At 30.1% G+C, this 20,976-nt stretch overlaps 1 protein-coding gene across 6 annotated transcripts in view; it reads left to right on the top strand.

Annotated features, from left to right (window-relative positions):
• Nucleotides 1–20,976, top strand: part of LOC116770994 (uncharacterized protein CG43867) — a 165,057-nt gene that overhangs the window by 29,275 nt on the left and 114,806 nt on the right. For all 6 annotated transcript variants that reach the window (XM_061520867.1, XM_061520868.1, XM_032662690.2 and 3 more), the window contains exons 2-3: nucleotides 13,320–13,694; nucleotides 15,271–15,427. In XM_061520867.1, the coding sequence (XP_061376851.1) occupies nucleotides 13,543–13,694; nucleotides 15,271–15,427 (309 nt within the window). In that variant the 5' untranslated portion in view covers nucleotides 13,320–13,542. The remainder of the gene's footprint in view (nucleotides 1–13,319; nucleotides 13,695–15,270; nucleotides 15,428–20,976) is intronic.

Here is a 20,976-nt window from a genome sequence, read left to right as displayed (position 1 = left end):
TTTTAAAATTATTATATAAAAAGTTTTATTGTATTGTAAAAATGATAAGCATATAATGAATTAAAAATTAATGTGATATTTATTCTTTGAAAAAAGGTTGTTTTTACATCACTTCGACGATTTTTTCTCGAGTCTCGTATAAAATACGAATACATTGTTTCGTTTGTTCCTGAAATTTTATATCTTCATAAACAACAGGCAACTATGATGTTATTGTGTACATACATAAATCACGATAGCACCGTGACGGTATAAGTTCTAGAACTTGGTTCTAGACTTCATTGTTAGTGATGAAACTTCAAACGATTATGTGCTAACTTTCAATGTATTCCGCATCTCGAATGAAGGGGAAGCGAACCCGTCTTAACAAACTGCAGTTGGCATACAAGTTTAATATTAACACTAAATATTTATATATTTTTTCTTATACGCCCTCGAATATCGCTTCGGATATGCTAATGAAAGAAATTGAGTTTGCGTTTAATTTTTTCCACCTTTATGCTTTCCTTCTCGGCTAATGATCTTATGCAAATTGAGAGTTTTATCCGGCTCTTAGTAACGTCTTAATTAAAAATGTAATTAACTCAGCAGTGATACCTTTATATTTTGTACTGTTTTTTTTATATTATTATTTAATAATGGACAATACGTCTAGCCGTTTGTTATCTCAGAGTTAGAATGCTCCGGTACCCTAACCCAGATTCAACGCTTGACTTCGATTTGGGGTAACGTTCTTGTGACCTATATTTGTGCTTTTGTTCGCTTTTCAAATAAGCTGATGTGAGGAAAAGCGATATTTTATGATTGTTCTAGTTTTAAAATGTATATTAATACATTTAGTTTTTGAAAATGACAATTGATTGACTTTTAAAGAAATTCTAAATAACACCTTTGTACAGATATGAGTACTATTTAGATACTGGAGCTAAAATATTTAAAGATTTACAGAAGATTTTGGCATCAGACGAGGTCTGAGGCTAAGCATGGAAAATATCAGTAACAATTTTAATTTCTAAAAAGACTCTCATAATAAAATTGCGATAATTTTTTGCCCATGAACACCTCTGCGGGTTGCTATAAATGTGCCTCGGCACTAATGACGGTTTTGATTTAAGAAAAAAAGGGGAGAAAACCTGGGATTGGAAAAGAATAAATGGGAGGGTCTATTAGGCTTTCGACACTAAAACTTATCGAGCGATTTTACTGTAAACTGTTTCTGTTATTAAGTACTTTTCGATCATCTATGAGAAAGTGAAACAGCCAGCTTGTATTACTTAGTCTGTGAAGTACATTGACACTTTAGAAGTGACATTGACACCTTTATATGTATGTCTATACGTATTTCAGCACTTAAAATCAGTTTTAGAAACTAGGGCATCGTATTCATAAAATGCTTATCGAAAGCTTAAAAGCTGAAACTCTGAATAGTGCTATTGAACCTTCAATAGAATACTTGTGAAAGAAAAGTGTGTTTAAGGTCACAGTAAATTTTTCTGTTGTTAATCTAATTTAAAACAATTAATTATTTTAGTATTGTCTTCTGAATGTAGTGTTTTGTTTGTTATTTACAGTTGCTTTGGTTTGTTTCATAGTTTTTTCTATTTAAGGTTGTTGAATTTCTGTTTCGTAACGTTCTAATAAAGCCACACTGGTTTTAAATAAAAATAAATGAACATATCATGTGTCACGCATGGTGAAATTATTTAATGACTGTTCATCAAGAGCCAAATTGCCGATAAAATGCGTTTATATCTTGATGTCAGGACAGAATTTTTTATAATATATTTTTTGTGTTAACCGTCCCATAACACGCTAGAATAACTCTGGTTTTATTTTTTTAATTAATTCATGGTATAATATTTATTTGATAGTTTATGCTTTAATTGCCGGCACAAATTTTAATTTAACTTATCTAACTATTGCGTACATTAATAAATTCAGTGTATTGTTTTAGTAAAATGATACGAAAATTTTGAATACTTTTACTAATAGAGACAAATATCCATAGATCCCTTATATGCAATGATAATATTATTAACATTTGAATGATTTTACGTACATATGTATTTCTATGTTGATTTTTGAGCGCATCACTATCTCAAACAATACTCCCCTAATCCTGAAATACACAGTTAAACCGCGCTTTGCTTCTCTGTCGTTGTTTAAGGCACGATTTGATTGTGTCTGTGATAAGATTAAATTGTTTCAGTTAAATATATAACCGGCAACCAAATCTGAACTTGTCCTTATTTGGTTTAGTCTATAAAAGGAGTATTTGAATAACATTTGTTAAATTTGCTTAGAAACAATAGCCTCTATATGTTATTGTGGCTGTTTGTGTACTTTGACGGGAACGGCGTATTATTACAAGGGCCTTACTTTGTTTAACCTTTGCCCTTTGGAGTAATACAGCCCATTAAATATACGTTGTATTACGTAACAGAACATATGATACACATGTATGATTTCGGTAATTTTAAATGTCCTATTTATAAAGCATCTGTAACAGTGAAATAATATGTAACAAAGGGTTGATATTTTTTCCCATTTTAAAACGATATTAGTGTACGTAATTTTTTAATGCCTAATTTCAGAAGTATCCTAACATTATATAAAAATATTTCTATATTATTGTTGGTTTCTTTCTTCTATGGAATTTTGATACAAAAAAAACTTTAATATTGGAGTGAAATATATTATGAGCCAATTTATTATAAAATTAAATTACATATTATGATATAAAACATGAAGTCGTCAACAAAGCGATAGCAAAATATATACTTATATTAAAAATACTTTTCCTTTATTTGTCCATACATTCGGACTTAAGTACGTTCTTTCAATCATTTTTATGAAGGTCTAAATGTCATGTTTAGAATTTGATAAATGAGGTCTTCATTATATTAATATTTTTTATATAAATGTATTTTTTCCTAAAGATCGAGTTGTCCGGATGAGGAAAATTTCAAGTCCCTTTGAATTGTACGTACCTACAGATTTAAAATAATTTATTTAAAACTTGAATATTATTTTATTCCTACTTTTACTATATTTCCTATTTTGTTTGAGGACATTTTTTTTTTACATAAAAGTATATTGTTACGTTGTCCGCACCTGTCTGTTGATTGATCGTTCCTGTTTCAGTATGATAAATGATGAAGTGCTAGGAAAATACTTAGAGAGGAGATATGAATATAATGTTATATTATCTTTTATAAAAATATTACCATATAATACTAATGTTTCATATAGCTGTTGACATTAAAATATATACACAAATTTTAGTTAGATCTCGACTCAATAAATATGTTACATTGTGGAACTCTGAAATAAGTTAATTTCAAGGTAAAAATTAAGAATTAATTGAATTCGTATTATACTTAAAGTTACAAGATAACTATATTATATCAAATATACATGTACCAAAAATGTTGTAAAGAAATTTGAAGTATTAAGGATATGAAAATAGGAAAAATATTTTGAGATTAATATGTTAGGTGTTTAAACGCATAACCCTGAAGTAGCCTCCTGCCACTTAATACATCCTCAATATATCATGCTAATGCACAGAACTCGGTCTTATCTGAAAAACTCAGCTATTTTCGGGTCTAAACGACCAATTTAATAAACCCGATCAGGGGTAATGGCTGTAATTTTACGTTGGGTGTGAGGGGGGTTAACAAGCGGCGTGCGAACAAATGCTATGCATTCGTCAGGCGCTCATTTCCAGGGTTTGGAGAGGACGCGCTCGTTTGTCATAGGTTTAGTTTTAGAATTTTGACCATGCATTCTACTACAAGTGTTACACATGACTTTGTTTACGTTTAATGTTTCCACGGAATAAAAAGAAAGAATAAAAATAGATTAGTGTTACAAAACTTATACTAGTGTTGCAATGCGCAAAATTTAAATTTTAATACATTTAACAGATTATATATTGGGCAAAATTCATATTAATAAAATAGGACTAGTCTATTATTTAAGTAATTAATAATTTTACTCCTCGTGTCTCGCCATAGTCCTTATAATTTCAAGTAGTTGGTTGCAATAAAAACACCTCTGCATTCATCATTTTACGCAAAACCAGTGATATTTTGAATTCAGTTTTATGTATAACAGAATCAATTGCAGTTCGTTAGTCTCACTGGGAGTCGAAAACTATTTGACAGATTCTTCTTTTTGGTAGAGAAACTTTGCTTCACAAAAGTTATGGATTATTATAAATCGGTTTTGTTTGACATTACTATTATTATAAGTGACACTTGTGATACTTTGTCTTTTTTGTATTGAAATAAATTTATACTTAGGTATATTCAAAAATATTTCAATGAATTGAATTTATTTTGTAAATAAATTTTGTATAACTATCTAAATGTTAATTATTAATTTGTTTAAGATTGTTTGTTTTTTATATATACATTCAGACGATCTTTTTTTCTCTTGTTAGTTTCTCATTTCGTTGTAATTCTCTATAAATATAATCATTTGTATTATACTTTTCCATTCAGCCTGAGTGCATGTTGTGAAAATCGATTTATATACATACATATACGAAGTATTATATATATGCTTGAAAAGAATCATTTTAATAATTATTTCTTCTCCTTTCTAGAGTGGATCAACGTTTTTCTTAGTAAACTCCTTGCGTTCTTCGTTCTATCAAAGGCTAATTAAAATTCCTACAGGGCAAGGAAACTATTTTCAGTTCACCATCGTATTTCCACTTGATAACATCTCGACATGATTATTTATGCCACATTGGGGGAGCTAACCCCATCGATATGCCTTTATATGCGTTTTGTACAGTTATGGTGACAAGTGATAGCCCTTTTTATATGTAAAATAATTCAATGGTTATCGTTTAACGCGGCTTTTTTTTCAATATCCGTTTTATTTTTTCTTTTTTGGAGTTTAGTTTTTTTCACGGAAAATACATACATTTTCATTATAATTTGCTTATGTGTAATTGTTTATATACCAGTTAAGAATCTGTTATTAAATAATTAAGAATTAATATTTTTTTTATTGTCTTATATGTCATTTCTTTGTAAATAAAATTTTTGTTTAAAGAAGAAGTGTAATTTTCTCTACGGTTTACGTTAAAAATATTCAAAACAATAATAATGTAACTAACTGTACGCAATACTACAGTTAGATAAGTTTTTCAGTTCCTTCGTTAAGTGGCCCGTGAAACAGCGATTTATAGAGCCTTAGAACAATTCCCTTTAAACATAAAAACTAAGAAGGTTTCCTTTGTTTACTTTCATTAAGTTTTTTTTTTTTTTACTTTAGTTCTGTTTTGTTTTGCTTTTATTTCACCTCGCACTTTGACAGTTCTTAATTCAAATTCGATCATAATTTTATAAATAAATTTTACCTGTCAAGTATTGAATTTAAATGTTTCTATAGTTCATATGTAATTATTAAATTATTATCATTTTTTACTACCCGCCATTAAAGCAATGAAAGCGGTCGTGTCCGTTCCCTCTTTATTGGACGCTAAGTAAATTATTCTATTTAACTTCAAAGGGAAAGTTCTCATTAAAATAATCACTAAAAAATTTATATCAAAAAGACATCTGATGGGTCTTTATCTCTTGGATTTTTTATTGAATAAAAAACTTATTCATTATGAAGAAATAGAATAGAAGTGATGTTTAGAGTAAGATATTTTATGTAGAAATTCTTTGTAAGTTTAGTTATAATTTATTCTTACAATTAGGGGAAATAAATTCTTCCGTTTCAAATAAAAGGTGAAAATAATATCTCCCGTGTATTCTATACTGCTGTCAAGACCATACAAAAACGACACTCAAATCATCTATTGTTAAATGTTAAAATTAAAAATTGAAATCATAATCGTTGTTCGATGAGCTTTTTTACTGTTATATTATCTAATCAGTCAAAGTTCTTTACTTAATTAACAACCTAATCGAAACGAAAAGCAGGTGAGTTGAACAACACTATCGAAATCAAAACGTATATTTATTGGTATCCTGAAGAAGGAAAGTGGTTTCAGACCATTAAAATCGTAAATGAATCTAAATCTTAACGGCTTCTATGTATTAATATCTCACATAATAATTAATTTTAGCAATAATAATGAGTTTTAAAATAATTATCCACTGACTATATCAAATTCATATAACATATATAAATCATGAACATCCGGCAATTAATTCCCATACAAATCTACTAGCATTCGAGCCATAACAATTAAAAAGGGTCATATAACTTTGATGTCCGTAGCAAAAACAACATTTAGAATTAATCTACTAAAACAAACACTATATATTTGTCCATAAAACTGTATTCAAACAGCTACGTGTCCATACGAAATTTGTTCACGAAACTCAGAACAGACAGTACAAAAGTTTTTCATTTGTCAATCGTTTGTTTCATACTAGTCTTAATTTTTCTTCAAGACGCATCTTGAAATACGTACATAGGTATATAACACATCTATTTGTTTTGCTTTAAAGCTCTCAGTATAGTTTCAGATAAAATAATTATTCATAAATATGACGGTTATTTTATCTACACAAAAAAAAACATTGAAGAAATTCAAGATAGGACATTCGACTTGTAGTTGTACCACTATGGTAGTAACGTAGATGATGCGTGCTGCACTGTTGACTGATGCAGTGCATAAAACAAAAATAATTTTATGTTAAAATTATAATATAAAGACTATTATTATTTACATCAGATAATGATATCCAAAAAAAAAACATACTAAGAAAATATTCTTTACCGAATATTAGGGATTTTCTTGATGAAACATTGACATAGATCATAAATTTTAAGGTTTCCTACAACCGCTGCGTTGTTGGAAAGAAACTGTAATATTCCATTAATATAATTTGCTGCTTCATAGCCTTTATGAATATCTGAAACATTTGAGTGCTTGATTTATTATTAATAGTAAATTCACTTTATAACTCTGTTTGAAATGCATCCCTTGACGATAGCTAACCGTCTTATTGAGACTTCACAACTAAGATATTTAAAGTGCTTTTAAAGTATCTTATATAACTTAAATTAACAGTCTAAAAGAGTTTATATAATGTAATGATTTTGTGCTACTAATTATTTCCACACGGTCTGCTCGTGGACGAGAACATAATACTTAATGTTTGGAATTTATTTTGATACATAAAAACTTAAATATGTTCCAAATGTTTTTTAAACATCTATCTACATAATCTTTTATTTTTACTCAAATCGTTTGGAGTGTTTTGTTCGCGTATTTAATATTAATAGACTGAATGTCATTGAACCTTAGATGTTCGTCGAATTTATTTAAAAACAATTAACAGGAACGAAATCCGTTCCACACATCCCGTTTCGATGGCAGTTCTTAGTCACAAATCACAAGATTTTGTAACCGCCGACATTACGGTCCCCTCGACCTAGTTCCGCTTCCTGTCTTTTATTTACCGGACTAATTTCAAGTAAACTATAATAAAATGCTCGTATAAGAATTTATACCGATGAGTTACGATCGCGTGTAACTAATGTGTGGCCGTTTAAGATATTCAAATTTTTTTATATATTGAAAGTAGATTTTAATGTCACTATTTACTTTTTGAAACGAATTCTTATTTTAAATCACAGATTGTTTTTTTTTTTTTATAATATCAGTAAGTAATAATTTCAACACAGAATATTTTTTTTATGGTACAAACCAAATATTTGAGATTCCTTTTTCTTTTTATATCTGCATTTATAAGGATTTGTATTATATGTCGGATGTCTTTCAAGGGGTTTCGTTCACCGCTTCCTTTTCTATACAAGTCAGAAATCATTACCTATTTCAAATTGATATAAAACCTAATTTTCAAGAGGTATTTATGCTATTTTTGTACGTACACATGTACATAAGTACATATGTAAAATTCACTATATTTGATTTAGAAAAAAAGTTATTGACAATGAAGATCAGACAAGTCCAGACAAGTCCATAATATTTCACATAACACATAATAAATATGCGTATAGTAGAACCACGTTCTCATCATTTTGGTTTAGTTACTTTCTTGTTACCAGAACTATTCAATGCTATGTGCACTCAACGTAGCCGAAGGGCTGTTTCAATATCGCTTCTACTCATATAGCCTCCATGTGACCAAACAACGTTCAGAATATCTGTCTGAATTGTTTCATACTAAGGGAATACTTATCAAAAGTTTCATAGAAATATTTTTAACCAGCTATTTGGAAAGAGGCAAAACAAATGTAAAATAATTCTATATAATATTCCAACATAAACCGATATCTTCACATACACATTACATTACGTATTTATACTTTATTTTTTGTATATATTATGTCCAAGTTAACTTTCATTTTTGACACTTCAGTAATTCATCCTTGACGCTTCGAAACATGCGCCAAATGATGTTAAGGTCTACGTACGTTCAGCTGTGAATTTGCTAAGTAACGTTGATCCAATCTGCTAATTGGATTGGTGAACGAATACTTTTAGTATATTTCTCTCCTTTTTTTCGTCCTTTTTAAAGATTAAAAGCGCTTCTTCCTTATTCTATTTTTCAGTTTTGCGACATATTTGTTTCTCTTTGTCTAATATATTTTCACTTTGAAAGCTGTTAAAGATAAAAGACTAAGAGCAATCCTCTTTTATGCTGTTGCTTATTTTATACTTTTCTTTATAATACAACCATAGACTCAATTAAAGTTCTCACTTGCATCACTCTATATCTAAATGGGATATAATCAAAGAACTTCAAAATAGAGGTTATTCGGTGGAATAGTTGGAAATACTATTGTTCCGTTTTCCAACGCTTCTGTTAATATTCGCCGGTTCCATTATTTGCATTGTATAAATTTGAGGTTTTCAACGAGCAGTTCTAAGAAGCAATTTGAACTTTTCCTTTTGATATTTTAAAACTGTTCATGAAATGGAAATTCACAGTTCGTTGAGTTTTTTTAGTGTCTCCCAAGATTTTCTATTGCATTTTATAATTTTTTAATGTCATGAGTTACATTTCAGATTTTTGGCTTTGCTTTAAAAATGTTGCCTTGAATTTTAATGTGAATAGAAGGTAAGTGATGCTCGGTTTTGGTCTTTTTGTTTGCAAACCTACCTATTTATATGGAGATGGGCATGAAACTCAAAATAGGCATAGTACAAAGGCACAATGAATAACGCAGCCTACAGGCGGCTCTCGTAATTAAAATCTGCCGTTTGGCTCGGCTATTGTCTGCGCGAGATAGAAGGCAGTGATGTGGAAAAAAATATCGATATTCATTTTTTTCGATACTTATTTTACTATATTATTAATATATTTTATGTTAAGATGCACTAATTCTGTTTATTATATCAATATTTTTGTCTATTAATATGGGGTAGAAGTGCTTAATCCTAAGTGCAGCTTATTTTTTTAATTGATCATAAAACTTTTGCTCTGACTGTGTTAAAATATGCAATCAATCACTTTAAAACTACGTCTCAGTTTGAATCTGATTGTGAGACAATTTCAAACCACAAGACCGCAGACTTTGAAACCAAAACAGTGGAATGCTATTCAAGCAATTTCCCACTGTTAAAATATATCTACTGAACATATATAGTTAAAGAAACATAAATGACATATAATTTTACATTTCATATACAGCATTAATATACAATATGTTTTAATAATATTTGACTACCGATTCAAATAAGATTCCGACTGAATTGTGTCATAAGACTACGTATCTAGCGGGCACAAAGCCAAATGGATTGGTTACCGCTTATCTTATAGTATTAGATGTCAATGTATTCAAATAGTCTCCTGTGATTACCTGCTCAGAAATTATAAAACATTGAGACTATTATATATAAAAATATTATAATCTCTCTTGATATTAATGTGTACTTAAGAACTTTATTCCGGAAACTTCAATCATAAATCAACACAATTTATTTATGTCCTTTATAGAATTGCAAATTATTTTTTAAATAAATAAAGGGCTGTCACATCACTAACATAATAAACATATGGGTGTTTCGATAACATTCAGAGTTCCGAAACCTTTTACTGAATTTACATTTGACATTGTAATTATAATTATTTAATTAAGTATTCATTAATTTGCTGACTTCTTACATTTTATTCAAACGAAAAACAATTACAGATAACAATTTCCATTTGATGTTTTGTAAAATTTAATAGCGTCTTTTGTTTACTGTTACGTTAAATTTATTTCTTTGTATTATCAAAATGTCTGAATGTTTTTTTTTTATTACAAACTTATAAGATGTTAGATTTATATTTTGTAGTGCTGCTAGTATTATCTATGTTTGTAACATTTTTATCACCATAAAAAATATATTTTATAAAATGCTTGTATTTATAAGGTCAATCACGTTATCGTGAAAATGCAGAAGGTAAAAGCCCCTTCCAAGATACGCCGAATAAATAAGCTTTATGCCACGAAATTAGGGTAATAGATCTTTAGAGTAAAATGAGGTCCCAATTTGAGTCTGATAGCCTTATCGGCTTTGATATTTAGGGTGATACTTTGGAATGTTCGCTGAAACATTGAGAGTTTCCGATGAAACCACTTCAGGCAATTAGCTAATCCTTTTTGACCTTTTTTTTTATACAAAATCAAAGTATTTTATTTTACCTGTCATATTTGTAGGTATAGAAAAGGATTTAGTTATGTCCCAATATATAAATGATTTTGACAACAAACAAGCTTGTAAATAAAGCGTCATATGTTCGAAATGACCGTATGTTGAAACCAACGGGGCCACTGCTCCTGAGCAAACTCATCGCTTACTCGTTACCACACTAATGAGTGCAAAAACCTTACTCGAACTCACATTCCTTATCTGTGTATGATGTATTTAGTAACATTTTGTACTGCCATCAAGAAAAATTATGCCATGAAAAGGGTAATGAAGTTGTTTAAAGATATTAGTTAACATTTTAACGTTGTGATATTTAGTTGCAACACTCTGTGTTAATTTTGTTTTAACAATAATATGCTGTAAAAACTTCTGTTTCACATACTAATTGCATTTTATAGTACTTAATTTAAAAGAATTGTAAATATGATATAGAATTCGGTGTGAAATGCTAACTGGCTTTTATGCGAGGTGCCTGTTACACTTGTTAGTGTGTTTGTCGAGAGCCACCTCACCATATGATCCTTACAAAGAGAATCGACTAGCAATGGATACGGTTGCCAAAGTGTATTTGAACATTTCTATAAAAAGTACTGGTGATAAAGCTTATGTTTATTTCATGTATTTTATGACTTTTCTTAAATTATCTTATTGGCATAATCTATATCTCTTAGTCTGCGTATATTAATCGATTTTGCTAAGATCCCACTGTCAGTTAATGGATGGGCGACGAAGGTCTAACAAGGCATTGCCGGTCATTAGCGCTGTTACTTGTGTCACTTGTAAAAATGCCTGCTTGCACCACGAGCTTTAGACATATCAACAATTTTAAAGAGTGACTTTATTACGTATAAAACAAATGTTACATGGTGAATTATAATTATAAATATGATTCAACTTATGTACAATATTTGAAATATTTAAAGTTGATTTTTCTAAGTCCAGGTTTGTTATAAAGGTTCTTCAGTATAAGTCGTTCTGTGCAACGTGCAACCAACCTCTGTCAATGTACTTGCAAATCCAGTTTAACCCTGAACAGCTGTGACACCATAAGTTCCCATTGGCACGAAGCCATAACAAGATCTTTGCCAAAACTATACGTTGTATATATAGTACTTCAGCTATCATTTTAAAGCCTTCAAATACTTTTCTTTTCTCTAAATAGAACAGAATTATTATTGATTAGTCCAGTAAGGAACAAACAATTAATTAACTTGTGGTATTTTTTTATGGGCAGGTTAAATAAAACCGCGAAAGTTTTTAGTGAACTCATAAAGAAGACTAAGCTTGTGGTTTGATATAAGCTGGAAACAAACAGTTTGTTAAATGTCAGAGATTGGAATATCCTTCTCTCTTAAACAAGCGACTGAATAATAATGAATAACTAAGAAATTATGAAATATATTTGTATAATGCGTATCAAAGATGCTCATTATGAGTACGTTATGCATAACATTCTTAATGGGACTTAAGTGTTGTTACTTCACACAATATCTTACGGAATTACAATTCTAACCTACTTTTAATGTTTTTTGAAAAGATTTTAATTTTTAAATTCGTTTGAATTTACCGATGTCTGTTACTTTGTTTCATTCAATCTACTTAACAATCAAAATGGAAACTTGTGCGAGGAACTTTATATTTGTGTGATAAATCTCAGTCCTTACACGAAATTGCAAATAATTTTCAACGGTCTTCAACATTTCGTAACAGATAAAAATAGCAACAAAAGGGTTGACCCCAATTTTAGCGGGTCCTTGATAACGGCCTGATAACATTAATCACAACGTATCTTCTCCGGTCCTTTGCCAATTTTCTGGTCAGTGACCTTTTAATTTGCCACCCCGTAAAGTAATTTTTCACTCTGGCTGTGATGTGATAAGCATTAAGTTGCTGTAATCAATGAACTTGATAATGATGGGATCAATCGCCTGCGTCTGGTAAGACCTCCATCACATTAATCCGTATCCTGTTAATTGAATTATTTTAATCCATACATATTACGTTACGTGTGATGAATATTAACAAGTAAATGTAAATACTATATATATATATATATTTCTTAACAAACAACAAACATCAAACTATTATAACAACTTCATTATGTTGAAAGTTTAACGATCGTAATACGATATTTATTTTAAATAAATTGTAAGAAGAAAACGTCAAATGAGTCTAAAGTTTCATCTTCGCTTTGAAAGTTTAAATTGTTCGTGAAACGTTAAGATTTGTTTAATGATTTAGATTCCGGAAATACATACATAATGAGCCGTAAATCAAACACGAACCGAGTTGAAAACTAAAATAGTTTTTATAGCTAGTTGCAATAAAAACTGACACGGTTATAACCGCATTAGACACTGTTTATTTTGTTTACGTAATGACATGCTAGCTTTTTAAATAATTATTTATAGTTCAAAACGTTTATTTAAAAGTTTTTAATGCCATTTATTTTATATAAATAGATTGTAAGTATAAAAATGTTATTAACGTTATAAGTATCTCATTTTATTTAATGTTTATGAACCAAAACTCCACAGGAAAATCAGTCGGAGTGGTATTTTGTCATCGCTCGCTACGATGACATTTAATTTCAACGCTCTCTCATAAACACGAACTAATTGAGCCACCTTGCCTAATTTCTCACCTGCCCACCTAACTTCTCTTTTTTCTTTTTCAGAATTCTATACATAGAATGCCACATTAAACTGTGAAAAAGATCAGAGGAATCAAGATGGCGTCCGAGATTGCGCGCCAAATCCCGCTTAGAATCCAGCGCCATCTGTCAACTTGCGATAAAAGCTTCCGTAGTTTAAATTGTTCGGACCGTTCGAAATAGTGCATTTGATACTCGTGATGTGATAGTGTTTTAGTTTAGTGTAGTTTAGTGTTGTGTTGTGACTATGTCGGAGGAGAGGTCGCGCCGTTTGTCACAGATATTCGACCCGTTGTCTAGGTTTATGGATCATAGCGGCGCGGGACAATCGGTTAGTACGCCGAACAGTCCCAGGTTGTTACCGAGGCGCGCTAGAGAACCCCCACCACCACCTCCTAGGTAAGAAATTTAAAACATCCTTCAAATAAGTGACTAAAACACATCTCACTCTTTTTAAATATAAAAACCCATTATAATATTCACTGAGCGAATCTTCTAGTATTATTTACACTAATTACATGTCACGCTATAGTAGCTACGTCATTAGCAGTACTTTTGAACGCTGCAAGTTAATTGAACCAAAGATCGTACAGAGATATCGCATTTTAGTATTGCGAGAAACTCTAGTAAAATTATGTCAGATAAAAATGTTATATTAAGAATAGTTCTGTCAATTTAGGTTTCCCGTATTTATTTTTCTGTCAATATAAATCTAAGCGATACTTATCAGAATATAATTATCATTAAAAGTAATCGATGTATTAATTGAAAAGCTTTTGAAATTATGTCCGTTTTAATTTTATATACACAATCGGTTAAAATGTTACTGGGACGTACGCAGAGTTATTAGTATTTACTTAATTTATTTTACGAGTGATATTTAACGAGTATATTTATAGAGAATTAATGATGTTGAAGCTTTTGTTTGCTGAATTGATTTGAGATAATTCGAACGATTTATTACTGAAATATATTTGCGACCATGATAGGAAATTTAACAGAATATTCTCTACAGACATAAAATGTGCCTCCGAGCAAATTTAAACAACTATTCTTTTTGTAATTGACTATGAGCCCGGTTATTGTCGTATAAAGTTATATCGTTGTTAAAAAAATGTGACGTGTTTTTTAAATAGGGGTTACTTAAATTGAATGAGCTTAATACTATATTGATGTGGTAATTTGTTTATGGTTTTAAGTGATGTAATAATAATGTGATCAGTGTTTGATTATAAAAAAAAAATATGTTACGACTAAATAGACGATAGTACAAAATATTCAGCCAACATGTTTCAAATATTCATTCTGAGAATTTCCGTGACAACGTTCACAAATTGAAGGATTAAGTCGCTTCCAATTTCCTAGTTACCAAATATCAAATTTTGGTTAAATCGGATCACTAATCCGGTGACTGTGAATGTTTGTCGAGAATATTATAATTCAGTATAATTTATGACGTCATGTATTTGAACTCCGTCCCAATAATTGGTTGAACCGAATATAGCTACATAACACAAATTATTATTGCACTATAAATTGCATTATGAGGAGGTCAATATCATCTAATCATCGAATACATAAACCTCGTTGGACTCACTGCATCAATATTTATTTAATAATTCGGTGTTGCCATATATAAATTTCACATATCCGTTAACAACTAAAATTCTGTATATACTGACTGTACACACAATATATACATTCACGTTTAAATATTTAACTATTTAATAAGACAATTGTTTAATGAGATATAAGACTTTCGCCAGTATTCATTGAAATAAAACTAATATTTTCGGATTTACTACGCGATTTTACTACGTTTCGGTTACTTTGCGGCATCCTTGATTACGGGCAAATCTGAAAAAAATGTCTTTTTTCAAGACTATTGTTCTCTTCTACATAAGAAGGCCATATATTAAATAGTTTAAGTTAAATAAAAACATTCAGTTGTTTTACCGTTTTGTAATCTTATTAGGCCTTTCGGACATTCGTCCCGGTTGGACGAGCTTGAGTATGAGCTGGCGGTCGCTGAGGCGGATGTCAATTGGCAGGAGAGATGCTTGGAACTTCAGCTGGAGTTGCATCGCAGCCGGCATCAGGCCACCAGGGTCAGAGACATGCTCAGAGATAAGGTGAGATTACTTTGATATTAAATACCATACAGTCGAAGTATGAGACGCGAGCTTTAAAAAATATTCAGTTCTATCTCAAGCGATATAGACTTTAGCATTATTGCACATATTTAATTTATTTGAATTTAATTTAAGCTTAATTTTGGAAGGAACTTAATCTTTGAGTCACAAATGTCTAACGAATTTTTTGACCAGAATTTACGCCATCTTAGTTCATAAAGTTTGTTTTGATGTAAAAAAATACGTAAATTGTATGTAATTGTGGACTTTATTTAAAAAAAAAAATTGCTTTAAAGTGTGGAATGGCTTTAAATTAGTTTTTAATAATATTAAACTTATCACGCTCAGCTAGGAAGTCATTTTGTACGTTACTTATTTGTTCGTCTATATGATAACGTTTTCTATAGAAGAAAATTTCAAAAAACAAAATTAATGTTATAATTCTTATAAACAGATTATTCGTATTTTTTGTTTTGGTTACTGTTATCAGATAACTATAATAAAATTGATTTTACAGTAAGTATAGAGATTTTTCTATATTTCTATTATGTACACGAGGTTTAAACCAAAGCAAGTTTTATTAAATTCAATTTAGTCTTTGATATCTGAAGTAAAATTCACCCTCACCTGTTGTATATTAGAGTTATTATCTTCTTTTTCTGCGAGTCTTTTTTAAATGATAATTAAGGAATTTTTATTACTATACATTAAATACTAGTTTAACTTTTTATTGTCAGTTTGAGAAAGGCTGTTCAAAATTGAAGTATTATTTTAATTGTTCATAACTGAAAGTACTAGTCACTTATGAACGTTATTTGAGCATTCAAAAACAACAAAAAAAAAATATTTTGAAAAAAAAATGCTGTTTGTTGTAATTATGACAATTTAATGACTTTTTAAATAGAAAGTAAAGAGTATATACAGTTTTATTACACGTATACTATTCAATTCAATTACAATAACACTATCTTTGTTTATATAGAATATAATCAGTATATAATAAAGGACATATAAAATCATTGAATCCCGTAATAGAAAGATGTCCTGTTTGATATCATATCAATTGATAGCGGGTTGATATCTTCCACTTAGTTTAGTTCGATGGCTAGATTACATTTTTATTATAAGACCCTAGAATCGAAAGAATAAAGTATAAAATAAATATCTATTGCTTCGAAATATTATGCACTAAATTAAGTTTTAATATAAATAACAATGAAAAGTCTTTTAATATTCTGTATATAGTATGTAAGACGAAATTTCAAAAAGTAAAGTTGTCGATTCAAATTCACAGTAGCTACCTAAAATGTAGAAGTTCTAACGTCATCTGTTCTTTATTGCTCTGGGATTTAATTTCGCTTGACATTATTCACGTTCTTGGTAAGTTTTTGCGTTTCTGGAAGTCGCGGGAAAGAGTTTATGATAGATGACTGATCCATTTTTCATTATTTTTTGGGGTGAGGACTGCGGGTTGTCTCGAGCTATGGCTGCACTAGCTTTTTAAATATTACAATTGTTAACTTCTTACTGTTCTGTATAATACCCTAGTGAGAATCAATATATTATATATTATATTTTCTAATTTTGAAAGCTATTAAAACATAAAAACGAATTATATCTATTTCAAAATATTTTTGAAATTACGATACTAACCGTGAAATACTCTAAGTAAATATGATCTTCACTGAATTTAACAACGTTTAAAACACCGAAGCGAAAGTAATCTCATAAACCCCTCCATTAGTGCGTATTCAGCGAGTCGTATCTAATCATACGTCAGACCCAAGATATACTATAAAAACCATCCTTCCAGAAGACGTAACAGATAAGACACTCCCTGTTCAATATGTTTTTGTTAATGACATAGAACCTCATTTATGTACACTTTGGACTAATGATTGAGGATTTTGTGTGGTATTTTATTAATATATATTGTAAAAAAAAAATGACCGTAGCAATAATTGATTGATAACTCGAATTCAAGAACCGTGAATCTCGATGGAGAAACTTTTAATTAAGCGAAGTAAAGTTGTAAGCGTCGTTTGGGCCAATTTATAAAGTTTAACGACTGTCAACAGCTGTGCTGTTTGCTTACAACTAATCGACTGGGAATCGGAATCATTATTGCTTCCACTGAATTGTCTAGCGGAAAGTAAGGGCTTCCATCTTGTGCAAGCCTAAAAGTATCGCTTTAAATTTCAGTTAAACCAGACTTTCAGCTGGAGAATGAGTTAGAATGTTTCATCTTAAATTGTTTTATGGTCATGAGGTTGTCTAAAAAATTCATATCAAATGTTCTATTTCAACTGAAACACGACTCCGTTTGAAATCCCGTCCGGGTAAGGGCAATTCATCTCATGAGTGCATATTTTATTTCCCGTTTATTGTTAAGAAGATACAATTCTGAAGATTTAAGGATACGTACTGTTTGCATTATGTATTAGACGATGATTTGCCTTGAATAGGTATATTAAATTACCGATCGCTTATTCATCAGCAAAATATTATGAGTGAAAACAAATAATTCTTGGGTAAAGAAAATCACTACTTCAATACTGAAATTGTTTTACTACAATCGTAAATTATAAAACTGGCATGACTGCATACGCATATGATCTAAGAAAGAGAAAAAAAACCAAAGTTTTCCAAATTCGAATTCATTTAAATTTCAGAGATAGCTTTCAACATAAAGGCGTTGCTTTTAACATGAAATGCAATACATATTAGTCAAATTTTCCCCGGCATCCTTTTGTTCCCGGGTGCATAGAGATTGTAGCGCTTGGCTTTTACAAATCGCACCTTTGCTACTTTCCACGTGTAGCACAGAGTAGGAAACTGTAACAGGTCTTCTGCAAACAAATAAATAATAAAAAAGCTATTCGAGATTTTTCATGTGTGGCTTATCCCATTTATTTTTAAGCTTAGTTAGAAGCTCATAATCGTCCCTTTGGCAAATACAGTAACAATTTATTTTTTCTTGATTACATAGCTACATATGACTTTTGACACTACATGAAATCTATTGTTATATTAATAATATTGTTTTGACAAATAATCATTATTCAATACGCCCTATTTATATTAAAAAATGTAAACGACTTGTATTAAAACGTGGAAGTATGTATATTATGTCGTAATAATAACTTTATTGCTATAATATTGGCAGCTTCTAAATATGTTTGTTCTATGCTAATCTCAAAAGGCCCATACATCACTAAAGTACAGGCATTTTGGTGGCGATAAATCAGCCGGTCCCAAATAGTGACTACAAATATTTTAATCTAAACTATACATAAAATATAGTTTCCGGTAATCATAAATCATAGAAATAAATAATTCTTGTCGATTCCTATTACCAAAAATTAACTCTGAAATTAATAAAATTTTATAACGCATAGAATAATATTATATTAAAGTAAATGCAACTGATTCGGTTTTATTCTGGGCTCTGTTAACCTCGGAGTGTGAAATCGCTGCCAATACAGTTAAAGATACTGCAAATGGGATAGCTATGCTGTCTGTCGTTTCATATAACTGCCTCATACCTCGCAAAACGCACACCCTGTACAAATAACGCTGGTTTAATTTACAATACCTCATATTGATTATTCCAGAATTATTAACAATTGATTTTTAAAGCATTCATATCATGCTTAAACAATTGAAAATATTTAAAATTTTAGTGTTTCTTTTCGTAGTTTTTATATACTTAGAGAGAATAAACATTTTGTTTCTATAAACGATAACAATAAAAGCAATCATTTCTTTTTATTTCATGTATTGGTCGTGTGCGTTAGCTCTTTATCCATTGGGTCGCACTATACAGTGAAATCGTCAGAAACGTTCCACACACGCTAAATGTAACAATACTGCATTTCTCTTTACATTATCGGCCATTTTGAATTTATATGTACTATCCTATATTCTACCTATAAAAATATATTATTATTTGAATATCAGTAAGCTAAAGGTTTCACTAAATGTGATTTGTTATGTATTTATATTTTTTGTTCTGTGATTTAGTTTTACTTAATAGTAAAATTTTATGTATCAAGTTATTTGGTTGCATGTATAATATGTGTTCAAATAATACAGATTATTTTCATACACCTAAAAAAATATCAGAACTAATGATATGTATAGAAAATATTCAAATAATCCCTGTTATTTTACGTTAAGTTATAAAAATGTTCGCATAATATAAAAAATGTAAAAACGGTGAGAGGGTTAAAATCAATATTCATAGATTATGTTCTGGCTATAACAATATGCAGTATTAAATTATGTTATGTCGAACACAGGCATGCCTGTGGCTTGCAGCCACTTAATTACTCTGTGATAATGATTTTCCGATGACCCTGTTGTTATTGAAATAATAATTTATTATATGACACAATACACAATTTTTTATAGTATTGTAATGTAGATTTTGCTACGGGTAAATATTTAAATAGTCTTTCATTTTGTTACTACTTCTTCAGTTCTCCCTCTCGTTGAGCTTCGACCGCTCCCGTGTATAATCAGCTTAACTCTAAGACCTAAATAACCTAGCTTAGAATTTATTTATCGGATTACTCATACTTTACTTCGCTTCCGACGCAACTTTTTCTTATACTTGTAAGTAGCTTAGCAGTAGAGTATCTCCTGTCCCCCTGCTCTTATTATAGATAGATAGAAAAATATTTTATATTCTATGGTAACCTACACGTCCCATTATTATTGTCTTTTTATTCGAAACAGAGGTTATATATATTATATATATATAACTCATCATCATTACGAGTCTACGTGTTCCCCTGCTGGGCAAAGGCTTCTTCTCACGTAGAGAAGGTTAGAGCAGTAATCACCACGCTTGCTCAAGGTGGATTGGCGAATTTAAACTTATAATTTGAAAATCCCGGTTTTTCCAACGATGTTTTCCTTTAACGCCTGTAAGTGGTATCTAAATACTCGTGAAAAGTACATATAAGTCGGAAATAATCACTTTGGTACTTGCCAGGTTTCGAACCAGCACTCTCGTGAACATGAAGCGAGCGGTTTCTCTTAAATATTTTGTCAAGATTTTATTAAAAATGTAACTATAAAGTTATATTGTACTGCGGCTACGGTTTGAGATTCTGACTGGCACAGATGTTTTTTTTTTCTGGAGTATAGTTATTATATATAACATTTATTCAACATATTAGCTATTCCACAACATTGGGAGTTTCGCGAGCGTGTGACGTTTTAGCACGAATCCTGTCACGAATGTCGTTTAATATTCCACGGATGCTCCCAACCCTTGAATACTAATTGTTGTTGAACTGAAGTTTTATTATTCTCTACGTTAAACTGATGTATGTGAAATGTTTTGATAATATAAACAAATTTCCTAAAAATTGGCGGTTTCGTTAAACATTTGATGTTTTAAGTTGTGAACGAATTTCAGTACCGTTTGGACAAATATGTGTGTTAACATTAAATGTATCCAGGTGTGATCGTTGAATGAAAACTAACTTAAAAGTAACTTTAATATTCTAGGAGAAGTTTTAAGTTCTGTACACACAAAT

Source organism: Danaus plexippus, chromosome 7, assembly GCF_018135715.1.
Source record: "Danaus plexippus chromosome 7, MEX_DaPlex, whole genome shotgun sequence".
Taxonomy (NCBI): domain Eukaryota; kingdom Metazoa; phylum Arthropoda; class Insecta; order Lepidoptera; family Nymphalidae; genus Danaus; species Danaus plexippus.
Note: the sequence above shows the minus strand (reverse complement) of the source record. Positions and strands in the feature narration are given on the sequence as shown.